The 18,781-nt window shown below is 62.9% G+C and overlaps 1 protein-coding gene across 1 annotated transcript; it reads right to left on the reverse strand.

Annotated features, from left to right (window-relative positions):
- Positions 1-7,650: 7,650 nt before the first annotated feature.
- Positions 7,651-13,622, reverse strand: LOC112060236 (sterile alpha motif domain-containing protein 12-like). The gene is made up of 4 exons (XM_024109580.3): positions 13,404-13,622; positions 12,488-12,586; positions 9,917-10,208; positions 7,651-9,385 (listed from the first exon to the last, which is right to left on the reverse strand). The coding sequence occupies exons 2-4, from the start codon at positions 12,548-12,550 to the stop codon at positions 9,381-9,383; spliced, it is 360 nt and encodes a 119-aa protein (XP_023965348.2). The 5' UTR covers positions 12,551-12,586; positions 13,404-13,622; the 3' UTR covers positions 7,651-9,380.
- Between the last annotated feature and the right edge of the window lie 5,159 nt (positions 13,623-18,781).

Consider the following 18,781-nt stretch of genomic DNA (forward strand, 5'->3'; position numbering starts at 1 on the left):
AGGGTGGGGGGCAGGCTGCAGTCTAAATCCAACAAAACTGGCAAAGCGCCTGGCACACACTGCTTGCAGCTGACCCTGCTGGTCCTTGCACTCATCCACCACTGCGTCCTTCAGTTGTCTTGTTCCCTCTCCGCCTAGTTATAAACTCCTCCCCCACCCCTTGCGTTCCCCTTGGTTCCTGTGAGGGACTGGACCAGGCCCGGAGACCCCTGCTGGAGGCCTCAGGGTCCTGCCGCAATCTTCCCAGGAAAGTAATGGAGAAGTCCTCCAAGCAGGCTAGAGTGGCTGCAGGGGAAGCAGCCAATCCGGGCCCAGGAGGGCCCTAATAAAAGGAGTTGCAGAGCCACAGAAGGCAGTGCCTTGCTGGAGTTAGTGGTGTGTAGCTGGTGCTTCTGGCTAGCCAAAGGGAACTGCAGCACCATGGACAGCTCAGTGTTAGTAGGGGCCGAGGAATTGTTCCTGGCTGGCTGCTGGACTTGAACTTAGAAGCCCTGAGCTAAGGGTAAGGCACCTGTGAATGCTGGAGCCCTGGAAAAGCAGCCCAGGGAACTGAAGGCAGTTGTGCTAGAGGACCCAGTGGTGCACAGCTTCTATTCTTAGGGTCCCTGGGCTGGGACCTGGAGTAGTGGGTGGGCTTGGGTCTCCGCCTGCCCATAGGCCACTGGTGAAGGGCCTACAACTGGTCAGGAGTAAACCCCTACCCACCCCCAGCTGGAGAGCTGGAGCCAGAACAGACTAAGCAGCAAAGCCATTGCCCGCAAGAAGGAAGCCCTGGGGGGTATAGCCCAATAGCAGGGTTGGAACTGTTTAAACAGTGCAGGCGCACCTGACCAGAAGGGGGCGCTGGTGAGAGGTGGGTGCCACACCATTACAGTTCCACTCTCAGACAGCGATGCTGCCCATGTCCTACCAGACTGCTTGCCCATAATGGAAATCACCCACATAGCTCCAAACAGATGAGTATGTCCAGAGCCTGCCATACCCAATGACTGGCCCATCCAGTCATCACCTTACCCCAATAGAGCAAGTCTGCAGACACAAACCCCCGCCTCAAAAACTGTGTCTCCTCCCTAAGTGCCCACTGCTTCTTCCCGTATTTACATCACTAAATGCTACAATGCAAACTCATGGGTCATGCTTGCAAATAAACACAATCACTTTCACACATGCAACTGAAGCTAGAAACCAGGTGTTTCCGTGTTCTATTTCATCTACCTAAGCTACTGTCCCCAATTGCACATGCAATGTACCCACTTCAGCTAAAACCTCTGGGGCAGGCTTTTAGACTCATAACTGCGCACAACTCGTGTGTGTGTGTGTGTGTGTGTGTGTGTGTGTGTGTGTGTCCACTGCCCTCTGCAGGACAGAATCAGAACTGCTAAACTGTGTATCATAAGTAAGGCTAAGATTATGTCACACAACCTGTGACTTCCAGAGACATCTGTGAGATTTTCTGCGTGGTGGTGAGGCTGGAGCTGTCAGCCAGAGGGGGCCTCCACAGCTCTGAGCCACCGCCACTGGAGCTCCCAGCCATCACGGGCGGTGGGAGGTCTCTGGAGCTCGGAGCTGTGATGGGGGCGGGGGGGCCACAGCTCCCAGATAGCCTCTGAGCTGTCATGGGCACCTGGAGGACCCCAGAGCTGCAGAAGCAGTAGGTACTGGACCCCCACCCCTTTTGTCCCAGTTATTTTTAGTAAAAGTCAGGGACAGGTCATGGGCAATAAACAAAAATTCACAGAAGTCCGTGACCTGTCCGTGACTTTTACTAAAAATAACTGGGACAAAAGCTTCACCTTAATCATAAGCCCTCTACTGATGTAAGTGGCGGGCTTGGGCTCAGTGCTTAATTTTTGCCTCTCGGCTTGGCAGTTCGGGGCCCCGGCATCTCTGCTGTGTCAGTTATGAAAGTAAAAAAAAAAAAATTGCTCGAGCCCCGGCACCTCTTTCATTACAAATGAAACGGATGGGGCTGTTGGAGCCGGAGGATCCGAGTTCTAGCCCCACTGTTGGGCCGTGGCATGGCGCGAAGACAGAACCGCAGCATTCCTAGATGTCCCTGGATCTGTTACCTTAGTGTGCCTGATGCCAGGTCCAAGACGCAAATTACCTTGGAAACGAAACCAGGATTCCCTCCTTAGCCCCTCGGGTCTGGTTTCTTCCGCCTTGCCCCTCTCCTGGAGTTAAAACACAAGGTTAGGAGAGCCCGACGCCCGGGATATGTCAACACTGCAAGTAAACACCTGCGGCCGACCGGTGTCGGCTGACTCGGACTTGGGCTGCAGGGCTATCAAATTGCAGTGTAGACATTGGGGCTTGGGCTGGATCCCGGGCTCTGGGACCCTCTCCCCTCGCAGAGTCCCAGAGCTGGGGCTCCCGCCAGCTGCCGTGCTCCAGTGGCGGGTGTTTAACTGCAGTGTAGACGGGCCCCTTTGCATTTCCAACACCAGGTGCCGCTGTGGCTTGTGGAAATTCGCCATTGCTTGGAGGGTGAGGCAGCATCTGGCCATCGATCATTCGCTACCTGAGTACCGGCAGGTGACTTGTCTGGCTAGCTGCTTCTGTGGCCCCCACCAGACACTCAGGAAGAGCCTCACCCCCATCTTACAATGGGAACTCGGGCACAGAGCGATGACAGGGCAGAGGTTTAAAGGTTTTTAGGAGCCTAAAGAAGCAGAATTTTCCAAAGCTACCAGGGCCGCCTTCTCCCTGCCTAGGAGCAAGGTTCGCTAGTTTTACCTGTGCCGCTCGGGCTGATTTGCAGGGCTCCCTGGTGGAGTTTGCTCTGCCTCTCTCTCACACCAGGCTTCTCAAAATCAGCCCCCAGGCCCAACCAAGTCCGTTGGCCATTTGGCCCACGGAAGCAGAGAGCAAAGCATCGCAGATAGACAGTGTCTCAGTAACTCAGCCAGGCAAGTATTGAGTTCAGGGGCCTGCTGGTCTCTCTGAGCTTCGAGCCCGCTCCCAGCTCTGACATGTAGCACCTTCCCCAGGGCTTTGCAGCCATAGATCTCAAGGCATTCTACAGAGGTAGGGGAGGGTCACCATTCCCGTGTCACTGATGGGGAAACTGAGGCACAGAGTGATGCCAGAGACTCCAGCGTTCCCCAGTGAGACAGTGGCCCAGCCAGGGATGCCAGGGGCCAGACTCTCCCATGGAGTCATGCCTGCTGTGCACCTCTCAGGGGATGCTGCCCAGCAGAGCTCGTCCTACCTGATGGGGTGAGAATTCCCCTGGCATGATGGAGTGCCCAGCTGGTGGAAGGTGGGTCCTAGGCTGACTGCTCCCATCTAGCATAGCAGGGGGGAAAGGCCATGCCAGGGGTAGGGTGCTGCATGCTGCCAATTCCAGACTGGCGCGAGGTCCTTCAGGGACCGTAGACAGCTGGCATAAATTAGAGCAACCCCTGGGCTGCTCTAACCTATACTGGGCCCACAGTAACTTGAGAATCAGGTGGCCACAGCTGGCTCCCCAGTGGCTCTCTGTCCTGTGCCGCACCCCCGGGCCACGTTGCCCTCCTGCCAGACACACCGGGGAGAGTGGTCTGATCTTCCAGGAGCTTCTCTGTGCCAGACGGGCCTGACTGAGCACGGCCACCAACGGAGCAAGGGGCATTTATAGGGTTCCACCCACCAACTCCCCCAAAGTATCCCCCGATGTTCGCTGCTTCGTGAGCCAAGCCCCAGCCCCACGTCTGAGCCCCCCGGAGCGCGGGGCAAATCCCGCACAGTGAGCTTCGTCATCCAGCATGGCCAGTTACCGGGTCACAGCGTCCAGGGAAAGGCAGAGGAAGGAGAGATGTGCACAGTGGCCACAGCAAACGCCTTCCTCTCCCCGCAGCAGCCACTGGCTCCTCGCACTGGTTCCTGATGGTCAACGCGGCATCGCTTGCCAGGAGATCACAGCTGCAGCTCCAAGCGGAAGGGCCGCCATCATTCCAGGCGTCTGGTCTCTGCTGCGGGGCGAGCGGGGCTCTGCAGAGAGTCACGGGGGCTCTACCTGCACAGCCCTCCTGGGAGCCGTGTTAAGAGACTCCCCCGGCCTCCGCCTTCCTTGGTGGTGTTGCACGATCGGTGAACGACCGACGGCTGCACCAGCGTAACTGGCTAGGCTGGAGGTGGAAGAACAGATGCGCAGGGACCAGCTAGTAGACAGAGGGGTCTCCCTCCTCACCCAACACAGCCCAGGCCCTAGCGGTGCAGGGGGTCAAGCGCAGGGGGGGAAATATTTTTAAAAGGCCAGTTAAGCCATATCTTTGATACTATGGAGAGCCCAAGCCCCCTGCTGCCTAAGCACCGTGGTTATCTCATGGTCGTACAGAGGGTGACCAGATGTCCCGATTTATAGGGACAGTCCCGATTTTTGGGTCTTTTTCTTATATAGGCTCCTATAACCCCCCACCCCCGTCCCGATTTTTCACACTTGCTGTCTGGTCAGCATCTGTTCTGCATGCCACAGCCTGGGGGCAGCTCTGACGCTCCCACTCCGAAAGCACAGACCCCTGCTATTTGTGCAAAGGGAGAATCTCCACTAGCACTGGCGGTATAGGGCTTGTGACACACAGCTGAGCCATCCCGCTTCCACTAGTGGGCAGTGGAGCACACTAGCCTGCTCGTTACCATATGACACTGCGTTCTGTATTTTGCTTGGACTGATGGCCCCACCCCGGCCCAGATCCTGCCCGATGTGCAGCCTTGCCAAAGCGAATGGAGTGGGGCGTGTATGTTGCAGCAGATCCTCTCAAACATACAGGTCATCGAAAGCCTGGTGGTGATTGTGCGCCAGTAGGGGGCGCTCATCCCGGCCTGCTCCTGCACTGGCCAGGAAAGGGGTGTCCGGAGTGAGCTAACCGGCCTCTTTGGTCTGCAAGAAGTGATCCGTTCCAGGAGGGGACGCTCCCAGGGAGCGCGTGCAGAAGGAGCAAAATACAAGCAAACTCCCCTAGAGGGTGTTGCCCAAAATCTCAGCATCCCCCGAGCATCGAGACAGAGGACTGTGGGATCCGCTCCGACCTGACGGCCCCATGACAAGATCCCACGTGCTGCCCCTAGCTGTCCTTCCTCGAACCCCACTCCTGTTGTGGGGATCCTGTGGCATTGTCACACGGGCACAGGTGGGAACTCTGGTGTCAGGCTAAATTCCAACTCCGTTTGCCTCCAGCAGCTAACACACACACACACACACACACAGCTGTTTCCAAATGGATGCGGCTTCTTCTCAGCTATGTTGCGGTGGGTGGTTAAACAGCTGCTGTGTTGCACCCCAGAAGGGGCTGCATTTTACTGCTGTGAGATGGGCTGTAAAGCGCTTGGGGGCTCTGCGGTGGGAGGGAAGACACCACTCCTATAACGCTCTCCTCCCCACAGAGCACGGAGTGTCTAGCTGCACCGATAGCATTCCCCCGCCAGCCCGGACTACGTCAGAGCCTGGGGCAATGTAACGCACTGTGTGCGTGTCCCGCTGCCACCTACGGGACAGGATCAGAACCGCGTGTCACAGACACTATACTGCTGGCACCCGGAGAGTCTCGTGGAGCTGAAGTGGCGGACGGGCCCCACAGAGAGGCCGTGAGGATGTGGGTCCCAACCCAGCTGTTGCTCCAACATTCTGATGCGAAGTGTGGGTGCATCAGGAAATTCTTGCGGGCGAGGATTCGCGGGGACGCCCAGCCTCTGGCCATGCCCCGGGACTCTGAGACTTTCACGAGCAATGGGAAAGCTTAATGCGAAGTGCTGGGAAAGGAGAAGAAAGGTCGGGTGGCGGCGTGGCAAGAACGGGTCGCTAGCCCCTGGAAAAGGTTAACGTGGCACTTCGGTGAACGAGGCCTCGCTGAGAGTCGTTATTGTTAACGAACTTTCCTGACACTTTAACACACACTGTAATGAATGCGCCAATTAGCTACTGAGCTCTGGCTGATTCCCGGGTCTGTTCACTCCCCCGGGGCCCCTGGCACTGGCCACTGTCGGCAGACGGGACACTGGGCTGGATGGACCCTTGGTCTAACCCAGCCTGGCCGTTCTGATGAGCTCACTGTATGGCTGGGGAGAGGCCCCGCTGATCCCAGGCCCATGTGCGTACACATGGACAGAGACGCCTTGGCATGGGCTGCAGGGCCTGAGTCCACTGTCGGTGACACGGGGGGGCACGTTTCCAGCCGTGTGCCGTGGGGCAGCGTCTGGCCTCTGGCCTGTGACTGCTGAGTTAGCAAATTCTGCAGGGGTGGCAGCCGCAGAGACTCTAAGGCCAGACGGGCCCAGCGTGATCATCTAGTCTGACCGGCACCCCCTGGCGCGAGGGATGGGCTGCTCTTCCCCCCAGGGGACTCCAGTCATGCAGATCAGAGCCCCGGCACCCCTGGGCAGTGCTTTGTTTCCGCCGGGGCTTGCCAGGGGTTAGCCCTGGCACCTCTGGGCTTGACACGTCAGTCACTGGTGCGGGCAGCAGGAGATTCAGGCTGGCTGCAGAGCCCGCCCTGGGGCTGCAGCCGCTTCGCCCACAAGCTCCAGCATGACCTGCGCCCCTGCGCCTGCCCGATGCCCAGCGGGTGCAGCTTTAGCTAAATCAGTGCAAGCCGAGCTCCCGCGTCCTGGGCAGTGAGTCCTTCGGGGCCAGGGACACCCCCCCCCCAGCAGTGCTTCCAGCAGTGCCAGCGCCCCCTTCACTTCCTGGGGGGCTCCCACGAGGAGGCCACTGCCCCCCTGGGAGCCCAAGGGGGCAGGCGCTCCCCAGTGCTGGCAGTGAAGAGAGGGGTGAGGCGTCAGGGATGGGGGAGGTGAGTACAGGGCAGGGGCAGCTGGGCACCAGGGCAGGAGGGAAGCTCCAAGAGGCAGCCCTGGTGCTGCTGGCAGGGCCCCGCTGGGGGAGGTGGAGCAGGTGCACGGAGCAGTCAGAGGGGGGCACACAAGATGCACCAGCTGCCACAGAGCGATGCGGGTTCAGGGGTTGAGTCCCGCAGCCCCTTTGTATGGGAGTGATGGGTTGGACGGGGCACAAAATTAACACCCCACACACACACACACACACTGAGAGAGCGATGGGAATGGGGCGGCAGGTGGAAAACCAGGAGAAGACAAAGGGAGGAGAAGGGTTCAAGGTGAGCGTGGTCCATGGTGGGGAAGGCGACTGACGGGTCGAGGAGGATGGAGGACGGAGCTCAGGTTCTCAGTGATGGGGAAGAGGTCACTGGAGACTGGCGAGGGCGGTGTCAGTGGAGGCAGCCACGTTGGAGGGGTCCAGGATGGGGCTGGAGGAGAGGAACTTCCGACGGTGATTGTAGACAGCGCTCGATGGGAGATGGGGCAGATGTTGGAGAGGCCAGTGGGGGCCGGGTGGGGTGGGGATCTCTGAGACGGGAGGGAGTGGAGCATGTTTGTGTGGTGCGGGCTCAGAGCCGGAGGAGTGAGGTTAAGGGGACGAGCAGGGGAGCGCTGAGGGTGCATGTGAGGGAGACCAGGAGCTGGGACGGGCCTGGGGCAAGTGGAGGGGTTAGAGGCCAACAGGTGAGTGGCAGCTCAGCCCAGCCCGGCCTGCTGGGCTCACTTCCCAGGGCCCTGTCTGCTGGGAGAGGCAGAGCCACTGAGCAGGAGGCGATGGCGCCACCTACTGGCACACGCGGCGATTCACAGGACCCTGGCAAGCTTCTCTTTACAGTCTTTTTATTAAAATAGCATGTCGTTAATGTGGTTTGTAACGGCCCCTCAGAGGCTGGCGGTTTCCAAAGCGAACCTGGTTGTTGCGTGTACACACTTGGTAGTGTAGGGTCACCCAGCAGGACTGCAGAAGGCACAGTGGTTTGTTATTGTAGGGTCACCCAGCAGAGCTGCCGAGGGCACAGTGGTTTGTTATTGTAGGGTCACCTAGCAGGGCTGCAGAGGGCACAGTGGTTTGTTATTGTAGGGTCACCAGCAGGGCTGCAGAGGGCACAGTGGTTTGTTAGTGTAGGGTAACCTAGCAGGGCTGCAGAGGGCACAGTGGTTTGTTATTGTAGGGTCACCCAGCAGGGCTGCAGAGGGCACAGTGGTTTGTTATTGTAGGGTCAGCAGCAGGGCTGCAGAGGGCACAGTGGTTTGTTATTGTAGGGTCACCAGCAGGGCTGCAGAGGGCACAGTGGTTTGTTATTGTAGGGTCACCAGCAGGGCTGCTGAGGGCACAGTGGTTTGTTATTGTAGGGCACCAGCAGGGCTGCTGAGGGCACAGTGGTTTGTTATTGTAGGGTCACCAGCAGGGCTGTCGATGGCACAGTGGTTTGTTATTGTAGGGTCACCCAGCAGGGCTGCAGAGGGCACAGTGGTTTGTTATTGTAGGGTCACCCAGCAGGGCTGCAGAGGGCACAGTGGTTTGTTATTGTAGGGTCCCCAGCAGGGCTGCAGAGGGCACAGTGGTTTGTTATTGTAGAGTCACCCAGCAGGGCTGCAGAGAGCACTGTGGTTTGTTATTGTAGGGTCACCCAGCAGGGCTGTCGATGGCACAGTGGTTTGTTATTGTAGGGTCACCAGCAGGGCTGCAGAGGGCACAGTGGTTTGTTATTGTAGGGTCACCCAGCAGGGCTGCAGAGGGCACAGAGGTTTGTTATTGTAGGGTCACCCAGCAGGGCTGCAGAGGGCACAGTGGTTTGTTATTGTAGGGTCACCCAGCAGGGCTGCAGAGGGCACAGTGGTTTGTTATTGTAGGGTCACCCAGCAGGGCTGCAGAGGGCACAGTGGTTTGTTATGGTAGGGTCACCCAGCAGGGCTGGCCGGTGCAGCAAGCACACCTGGTCTCCTGACTCACGTCTCAGGGAGGGGGTTGCCAGGGGCTTTCAGATGGAATAAATCGAGTGAAGTTGCATGAGCCCCTTGAACTTGCTCCGTCCTATCGGGAGGGTGTGGAGGGGCGAGCCCTGAATGAACACAGCCTCTCTGAACCCCACCCGCTGCCCACGGCCACTTCTCTTGGGGCCCTGGGCACAGCCAGACGCACCATGGAGTTACAAGCATGGGAAGCCGCTATCCAGCATCCAGCGGGGTCTCCTCCCCCAAGCACGCCGAGGCCAATCCCGCAGGCCCTGAGCAGCGTTGCTGCCAGCGGTGGGATCCCACTTGCCCCTGAAGAGGCTGCAGCTCTCAGCATGCCTTGACGCTGTGTCGTTCTCTGCAGTCCTGGAGCGTGTCTGGCCGGAGAGCAAAGGGCACCTAAAGTAGGGGGTTTCCGAGTCCCCTCCAGTGCTCCTGCCATGGGTAACGGGCATCAGCCTGAGCTCTGATCCCAGCTGCCTCATGGTTCTTCCGCAGCCCTGCCGAGCCTCACGTGCCGGGGAAGTGCCAGGCCACGCACCCAGCCGCTGCTCCAGTCCTGCTCCGCCGGGGCCTGGCTCCTGTGCCCATGGGGCCGCAGGCTCGGCTCGTCACTCTAGGGAAAACAGTCCGCTGCAATGCCACCCAGGTTGTAACCAGCGGGGCTGAGGAGGGGCCTCGGGGAGAACATGCAGTGGGGCTGAGAGCAGGGCACCCCGGGCACAGGCCAGCCAGCCCCGGCACCTCCCCAGCTCAGGGCTATCGGGATTTATCCTGAGACGGGCCTGCCGGGAGCTGGGCACAGCCGGCTCTGCCAGCATCCCCCGCGCACCGCCACGGGGCTAGGCCTCCTGCACGGAGCCTGCAGGGGAGCATGGCGGGGCGGGCTGGGCGGGATGGGGACTGTGTGAGAGCTCTCATCTCGCTGGGGCCGTTCCAGGCTCTGGGGTGCCTCCTTCTCCTCACCCATGGCCACTGCCCCCGAGGGCTGGGCTCAGAGCCCCCTCCTCCACAGGGGGACCCCTCCATAGTGTGGGGGCTCAGACCTCCATCTCCTGCAGGGGGAGCCTCTCCTGTGAGTGCTGGGGCCGAGACCCCCACCCCCTGCAGGGCAGACCCCCCCTCCCCCGCAGGGGGACCCCCTCACCATCAGCGATGTCCAGGAGCTCCTGCACCTCCTGCTGTACGCGCAGCTGCAGCACCTCCTGCAGGAGCTGCCGGCGCTGGCTCCCGGGCGCCACTCCCATCCTCTGCAGCGTCCCCTCCGTCAGCCTCAGCAGCGCCCTCCCGGAGATGGCGTGGCTCCGTGCCGCCTGCACCAGTGGGCCCCGTGCCCCCAACGCCCTGCTGCTCAGCCAGGCGCACACCTCGGACACCGTCCACTGGGCCACCGGCTTCCTGCCCCCGGCCAGCCCGTGGCCCAGGGGCCCCTCTGAGTCCTGCAAAGCACCAGGGAGGGGGTTAGTGCCGAGGGCAGGGAAGGGGGCAGTGGGGTGCCCCAGAGATCAGTGCAAGCCGTGACCTCCACATGCCGGAGGGGGATTGGGCACCACGCCCCACAGGCTCCACTCCCCAAGGGCACCCCCAGCCCTCTCCCTTCAGTCCTGGGGTCAGGGAATGGCTCCTCCATGGCCTGAGCCGGCCCCAGATCTCTCACCCCACCCCCGATCTGGCCCTGCTGTGACTCTTCCCTCCCCCACAGCCAGCCCCAGTGTCCCCAAGCTACCCCCCCGCCCCAGTGTGCAGCCCCCCAATCTAGGGTTACCATACGTCCGGATTTTCCCGGACATGTCCGTCTTTTGGGGGCTCAAATTCCCGTCCGGGGGGAAATCCCCAAAAGCCGGGCATGTCCGGGAAAATCGGGAGGTCAGCCGGGCCCGCGGGGAGCCAGTCAGCCGGGCCCGCGGGGAGCCGGGGGAGCCGGGCCGGCGGGGAGCCGGTCAGCCGGGGAGCCGGTCAGCCGGGGAGCCGGGCCGGCGGGGAGCCGGGGAGCCGGGCCGGCGGGGAGCCGGGCCGGCGGGGAGCCGGGTCAGCCGGGCCCGCGGGGAGCCGGGCCGGCGGGGAGCCGGGCCCGCGGGGCCGGCGGGGAGCCGGTCAGCCGGGGAGCCGGGCCCGCGGGGAGCCGGGTCAGCCGGGCCCGCGGGGAGCCGGGCCAGCGGGGAGCCGAGTCAGCGGGGAGCCGGGTCAGCCGGGCCCGCGGGGAGCCGGGTCGGCGGGGAGCCGGGTCAGCCGGGCCCGCGGGTAGGGTTACCATACGTCCGGATTTTCCCGGACATGTCCAGCTTTTGGGGGCTCAAATCCCCGTCCGGGGGGAAATCCCCAAAAGCCGGGCATGTCCGGGAAAATCGGGAGGTCAGCCGGGCCTGCGGGGAGCCAGTCAGCCGGGCCCGCGGGGAGCCAGTCAGCCGGGCCCGCGGGGAGCCGGGGGAGCCGGGCCGGCGGGGAGCCGGGTCAGCCGGGCCCGCGGGGAGCCGGGTCGGCGGGGAGCCGGGTCAGCCGGGCCGGCGGGGAGCCGGGCCGGCGGGGAGCCGGGTCAGCCGGGCCCGCGGGGAGCCGGGTCGGCGGGGAGCCGGGTCAGCCGGGCCGGCGGGGAGCCGGGTCAGCCGGGCCCGCGGGGAGCCGGGTCGGCGGGGAGCCGGGTCAGCCGGGCCCGCGGGTAGGGTTACCATACGTCCGGATTTTCCCGGACATGTCCAGCTTTTGGGGGCTCAAATCCCCGTCCGGGGGGAAATCCCCAAAAGCCGGGCATGTCCGGGAAAATCGGGAGGTCAGCCGGGCCTGCGGGGAGCCAGTCAGCCGGGCCCGCGGGGAGCCAGTCAGCCGGGCCCGCGGGGAGCCGGGGGAGCCGGGCCGGCGGGGAGCCGGGTCAGCCGGGTCCGCGGGGAGCCGGGTCGGCGGGGAGCCGGGTCAGCCGGGCCGGCGGGGAGCCGGGCCGGCGGGGAGCCGGGTCAGCCGGGCCGGCGGGGAGCCGGGTCGGCGGGGAGCCGGGTCAGCCGGGCCCGCGGGGAGCCGGGTCAGCCGGGCCCGCGGGGAGCCGGGCCGGCGGGGAGCCGGTCAGCCGGGCCCGCGGGGAGCCGGGCCAGTCGGGCCGGCGGGGAGCCGGGCCCGCGGGGCTGGGAGCCGGGGGGTGCGCCGGGCCGCCGGGGGCCGGCAGTGCTGGGCGGGCCGGGGGTGGTCGGCCGGGGCCGGCACCCCAGGGCCCGAGCTGACCCAGGCTGGAAACGCCGGGGGGCCAGCCTGGGCCGCGCCTCCTCCCCCCACATCCCCCTTACCTGCTTCAGGCTTCCCGCGAATCAAATATTCGCGGGAAGCAGGGGAGGGGGCGGAGACTTTGGGGAGGGGGCGGGGTTGGGCGGGGGTGTGGGCGGGACTGGGGGCGGGGCCGTGGGCCGTGGAGTGTCCTCCATTTGGAGGCACAAAATATGGTAACCCTACCCCAATCCTACCCCCTGGCTGGCCCCCTCCAGAATCTCCCAACCCCTCCTCCCCAGACTCTCCCTGGCCCTCCAGCGGCTGGGCCCCGTTCCCATTCCCCCGAGGGGGCTCCCTTGTGCCAGCCTGTCCGTGGGTCCCTGGCCAGGGATCCCCTGCTCACCAGGCCTCTGCCCATGCTGCCCTGGGAGAAGTCAACATGCCCAGCCCTGGCTCCGGCCTGCTGCCCTCCACATGCGGGGAGCCCATCAGGGGCCCTAAACTCCCCTCCCCCCCTACAACTTACGGTCTCAGTGAACGGGGAACCCACGGGCTGCGCCTCTGTGCCATTGTGGGCCCAGCTCTCCATGTGGGGCAGCGGGGACGGGGCCACTGCTGGCCAGACCTGAAACATGCCAGCCAGTTAACTGGGGAGGCTCCGGGTCGCCAGCCAGACCGCCCCAAGAGCTGCCAGCCAGACCCCCCCCCACCCAGAGCCACTGGCAGGACCCCCCCAGCAGGACTCCTGCCCCAGAGCTGCCAGTGGGTCCCTCCCTCGGAACTGCCAGTGACCCCCCATCAGAGGCACCGGCTGGTCTGATATTCAGCCCACTTTTCATGGCCACTTCCACATCGCCACAGCCCCCCGTTGGCACGAGCCCCCCGACAGGGCATACCCTGGCACCGCATCACCCTGGCACGACCACGTGGGGACCAGTGATGTGGGGATGCTGGGGCATGGCCGAGCAGCCCATCACCCTCTGTCCTGCCTGCCGCTGGGATGTGAGAGCGTGGCAGTGCCATGCCAGTCCCTGGGCAGCAGGGGGGCAAGATTCCCCCTCACCCAGGCACTGCCTCCCTGCCCACCTGGACGTAAGAGCTGAGCATGGGAGCGAGGGATCAAGGCCCTCCATGTTTCCTTCATGTCAGGGAGCTGGGATCCCCAGTGATGAGCCTGGCACAGGTGCCCAGACAGACAGACAGCTGGCTGGCAGGCGGGGGCTGGATAAGGACCTTGCTGGCACAGCCCCGACCGGCTGGGGCACGGGGCAAGCCGGCCGATCCCACAGCAGGCTGGGCTGTGTCTCGCCCTTGCTGGGCCAGTCTGGGCCTGCAATCAGCGATCAAAGGTCACCAGCAGGGCTGCAGAGAGCGTGGCACCGGGCGGGCGGGCGGGCATGCTGCCAGGAGTGGGGAGGACACAACTGGAAGGAGCTGCTCACCTGTCCGGTTTGCAGGCGGGGGCCTCTCCGGCAGCAGGGAGTGAGGGAGCCCCCGAGGTGCACGCCCCAAGGGTGGGCTGCCCCGGCCGGCTGGCCGCACTTTGCTCAGGGGCTGGGCACCACCTGGGCTCTGCCCCGCCTAGGCTCTGCCCCGGGAGAGGCCCCCATGCCCCAGCTCTCCTGGGCCCTGTGGAGCGTCTGAACACACCTGGAAATGACATCAGCTCCCTGGCTCGTCGCCGCCCCACCCCGGCAGGCCCAGACAGGACGCCCAGCTGGGCCAGGGGCTCCTGCGCTGGGGGTGGGCAGCAGGGCCACGCCGGGTACGCAGACCCTCCCCCCCACAGCTGTACCACCCCCCCTGTGCTCTGCAGCAGCCCAGCCCCAGGGCTCTCCCCCTTGGCACCCTCCCCCACCCGCCCGCTGCTTCCCTGTTACAGCCAGCAGGGCCCCAGCAGAGCAGCTGGGGAGTGGCACAGGGGGGCCCCAGGCACCTTCCTCAGCATGGTCGTACCGGGGGGGGGAGGGGGGCAGAGCTCCTCAGGCAGAGCATGCAGTGCGGACCCCAGAGGGGAAATCAGCCCTCTTGGGGCTGCTACTCCCAGCGCGCTCTGCCCCCCATCTGCCCCCGACAGCCGCACGCCCCTCGCTCGCTCCCCACAGAGCCCCTCACTCTGTGTCCCTCTCCCCCCCACCCTCCTGACAGCCCCACACCCTTCGCTCGCTCCCCGCAGAGCCCCTCACTCTGTGTCCCTCTCCCCCCACCCCCGACAGCCCCACCTCTCGCTTGCTCCCCGCACAGCCCCTCATTCTGTGTCCCTCTCCCCCCACCCCCCGACAGCCCCACGTCCTCACTCGCTCCCCGCAGAGCCCCTCACTCTGTGTCCCTCTCCCCCCACCCCCTGACAGCCCCACGTCCCTTGCTCACTCCCCACAGAGCCCCTCACTCTCCGTACCTCTCCCCTCACCCCCGACAGCCCCACACCCCTCGCTCGTTCCCTGCAGAGCCCCTCACTCTGTGTCCCTCTCCCCCCACCACCCCGACAGCCCCACATCCTCACTCGCTCCCCGCAGAGCCCCTCACTCTGTGTCCCTCTCCCCCCACCCCCGACAGCCCCACACCCCTCGCTCGTTCCCCGCAGAGCTCCTCACTCTGTGTCCCTCTCCCCCCACCCCCCCAACAGCCCCACGTCCTCGCTTGCTCCCCACAGAGCCCCTCACTCTGTGTCCCTCCCCCACCCCCCCCAACAGCTCCACACCCCTCGCTCGCTCCCCGCAGAGCCCCTCACTCTGTGTTCCTCTCCCCCACCCCCGACAGCCCCACACCCCTTGCTCTCTCCCCACAGAGCCCCTCATTCTGTGTCCCTCTTCCCCCACCCCTCCGACAGCCCCACGTCCCTCGCTCACTCCCCACAGAGCCCCTCACGCTGTGTCCCTCCCCCACTCCCCCGACAGCCCCACCCCCTCGCTCGCTCCCCGCAGAGCCCCTCAGTCTGTGTCCCTCTCCTCCCACCCCCCGACAGCCCCACACCCCTCGCTCGCTGCCCGCAGAGCCCCTCAGTTTGTGTCCCTCCCCGACCCCTCCGACAGCCTCACGTTCCTTGCTCACTCCCCTCACAGCCCCTCACTCTGTGTCCCTCTCCCCCCACCCCCCTGACAGCCCCATGTCCCTCACTCGCTCCCCGCAGAGCCCCTCACCTGTGTCCCTCCCCCCACGCCCCCAACAGCCCCACACCCCTTGCTCGCTCCCTGCAGAGCCCCTCACTCTGTGTCCCTCTCTCCACTCCCCCCGACAGCCCCACGCTCCTCAATCGCTCCTCTCACAGCCCCTCACTCTGTGTCCCTCTCTCCACTCCCCCCGACAGCCCCACGCTCCTCAATCGCTCCTCTCACAGCCCCTCACTCTGTGTCCCTCTCCCCCCACCCCCCCCGACAGCCCCACGTCCCTCACTCGCTCCCCGCAGAGCCCCTCACTCTGTGTCCCTCTCCCCACTCCCCCCGACAGCCCCACGCTCCTCAATCGCTCCTCTCACAGCCCCTCACTCTGTGTCCCTCTCCCCCCACCCCCCCGACAGCCCCACGTCCCTCACTCGCTCCCCGCAGAGCCCCTCACTCTGTGTCCCTCTCCCCGCCCCCCCGACAGCCCCACACCCCTTGCTCGCTCCCCGCAGAGCCCTTCACTCTGTGTCCCTCTCCCCACTCCCCCCGACAGCCCCACACTCCTCGCTCGCTCCCCTCACAGCCCCTCACTCTGTGTCCCTCTCCCCCCACCCCCCTGACAGCCCCATATCTCTCGCTCACTCCCCGCACAGCCCCTCACTCTGTGTCCCTCTCCCCCCACCCCCTGACAGCCCCATGTCCCTTGCTCCCACATCCTTCTCGGGCAACCCCCAACAGCCCCTTGCTCCCCCACCCCTGACAGCCCCACTCCCTGACCCCTCACGGTCCCTCGCTCCCAAACCTCTCCCCACCCCTCAATAGCCCCACTGCCCCTCACTCCCCCACCCCTGACAGCCCCACTCCCTGACCCCTCACAGTCCCTTGCTCCCAAACCTCTCCCCACCCCTCCATAGCCCAAACATCCCTTGCTCCCCCACCCCTGACAGCCCCACTCCCTGACCCCTCACAGTCCCTTGCTCCCAAACCTCTCCCCACCCCTCCATAGCCCAAACATCCCTTGCTCCCCCACCCCCTCACAGCCCCTTGTGACATTATGAGTGTAATATAGTATTTCATTGAAAGGTGACAAGGCCAGAAAGAGTTAATTAACTCCCAGACTGACCTGACCCATGGCCGAACTGTAGAGACTGGTTAGGAAGATCTGTAAATGACTAGAGCTTTGAAATGCAAGTCTGCATTGTTAGAGACAGAAGGGGAGCTGTTTGCTCAGGTCTTGTGATGTAAGACAACAAGTCTTGTCTATTGCTATAGCTTTGATTCAAAGATCAAAAAAGGAATATTAACGTTTAGGAAGACACTTGAGTGAAATAGTATTATTGTCTCTATGTCTCTTTGAAGGTTGGGGTAACCTGGATCTGAACTGTTTAATGGATAAATGACCCTGTGCTAATTGCCAGGATGTTTGGGAGAAGAAGAGTTAAGCCTCTTGTTTGCTCAGGCCAAAAGGCTGCTGGAAATGTATAAGAACCCTGGGACACGATACCGCTGCATCTCAGATCTGCTTTGGGTTTCAAGAGGGGGAAACCTTAAGCCACAAGGACTGAGATCCCCAGTCACTGACTGGAGCCACCCTGAATATGGACATTGGACTATAACCTATGGACTATTTCTAAAAGGACTTTTGGCAACTACAAGCTCATCTCTGCTATGTATCTGAACCTCAAGAATTGAATTCAAATCTGTCTGTAGATTGATCTTTTAACCAACTCTCTCTCTTTTCTTTTTTAATAAATTTTAATTTAGTTAATAAGAATTGGCTATTAGCGTGTATTTTGGGCAAGATCTAAGCTATAATTGAACCTGGGTATGTGGCTGATCCTTTGGGGTTGGAAGAACCTTTTCTTTTATATGATGAGAGAAGATTCTCAGTAATATCATCATATCTGACAGGTGTTTCTGGACGGAGGCCTGAGGCCGGGCACTTTAAGGGAACTGCGTTGTTTGGACTCTGAGTAACCAGTGAGGTCCTATAGAAGCTGTTCTGTGCTGGCTTCGTAAATCTAGGTATTGGAATATCCACCAGCGTTTGGGGTTTGTCTGCCCCATTTTGTTTGCAGTTCACCCTGATTGAGTGACCTCAGCTGGCTCCCACGGGCAGCACCGTCACACCCCTCATTCCCCAACCCTCTCCCCCACCCCCCAACAGCCTCACCGCCCCTCACCCCCTTCACAGCCCCTCTCTTCCTGTCCCTCTCCCCTCACCCCCCCGACATCCCCTCCGCCCCTTGCTCCCCCACCCCCAACACTCCCCCCACCCCCCAACAGCCCCACCGCCCCTCGCTCCCCAACCCCTCACAGTTCCTTGCTCCCACCCACGCCCCTCTCTCTCCACCCCCCAACAGCCCCACAGCTCCTCTCCCCACACCTCCTCACAGCCCCTCGCTGTCCACCCCCCTCGACCGGTTTCCAGTAATGATTCGCCCGGGAAGTTGTTTGTACTGCTAACGGGGGCAGCGGCTTTCATGTTACAGTCTCAGTGGGGCTTGGAATCTGAGCTGGGGCAACCTTGGACGGGGCGCCCCCTCGTGGCAGCACCACAGCCTCAGGGGCACTTGCCTCAGTTTCCCCTCTCAAGTGCTTTAAAAGACTCCAGCGCACGTTCATTAATGGCGTCCCACACAATGTAAATGGTCCTTACACACCCAACCCACAGGTCCTACAAAGCCCAGTGCAGTCACTACACCCCTGTGAGCTGTTCTTTCCAGGCTTCGCTGGCCCTTTCCTAGGCGTGGACCGGCTCCCAGGCCTTTCTGGTGTTGCAGACCTCTCCCGGGACCCCTCCCTGCTCTCCTCTGAGCTCTGCACACCTCATGTACAGGGAAGGGAAGCTGTCCCCTCAGCCGTACCTGGTTAATCACCAGGCCTGGCCAGCCCCGGACCATCCTGTCACAGAGGGCGCAGGGGTCCTATCACCTAGCCTTCCACTCCCACAGCGGACGAGATTATTCCCCCCTGGTTCCCAACAGCAGCTCCCCCCCGATCTCTGTGTAAACCGGCCCCGGAGGCGTAGCCTGTTTGCATCTTGGACTCGCCCCAAGGAAATTTGCATTTCTGAGCTAGACGCCTCAGCCCCAGCTCCCCAGCGGCCACTCTGCCAGGGGTGCCCCGCCACGGACTGACAATGGGCTGCGCTGGCATCCCGCTGCCCTGCCTTCTGGTCCTGGGCGCCAGCCTCCAGCTACACATGCAGGAAACCCTGGGAGACGCTCCAGCTGCGGTGAGTTCCGCCTTTCTTCTGGGCTCCAGGATTGCCCCCCAGGAATCGGGCCCATCCATAGACCACAGCAGACAGAGACGCTGCGGGGGGGAGGGACACCAGCAATCAGGATTTAAACGGCTAGAAAAGTGCCGTGCGCTCTGCCCTTCAGAGAAGTGGGGAAGATGCATCACTCCACCACACACTGAGCCCTGGGCTGAGACTGGCAAAGGCACCCTCAGTGGGCGGGGGGAGATGGGAAGGCTGGGCTGGCCCCCAACACCCGAGGGTGCCTTTGCCAGTCTCAGTCTTTGCCCCAACAGGGCTCAGGAGCGAGGGAGCCTGCTGCCTCCGGGTCAGGGCTTTCACTTCCGTCCCCACTGGAAAAGCCTCGTTTCACAGAAGGGAAACTGAGGCAGGTGCCGCATCAGGGCCAGAGCATAGGCACTCCCAGCTCCCAGTCCCACCCCAGGGGTGCTTTTCACAGAGGAAGCCCAGTTAC

The sequence above is a fragment of the Chrysemys picta genome, chromosome 3, assembly GCF_011386835.1.
Source record: "Chrysemys picta bellii isolate R12L10 chromosome 3, ASM1138683v2, whole genome shotgun sequence".
NCBI classification, from domain to species: domain Eukaryota; kingdom Metazoa; phylum Chordata; order Testudines; family Emydidae; genus Chrysemys; species Chrysemys picta.

What these genes read in the sequence shown, in the direction of transcription:
- LOC112060236 (XM_024109580.3), bottom strand. Translation starts at nt 12,550, where the DNA reads ATGGAGAGCTGGGCCCACAATGGCACAGAGGCGCAGCCCGTGGGTTCC. An exon ending in GTTCCCCGTTCACTGAGACC is followed by an intron (nt 10,209 to 12,487) that starts GTAAGTTGTAGG and finishes GGTGCTTTGCAG; the next exon opens with GACTCAGAGGGGCCCCTGGG.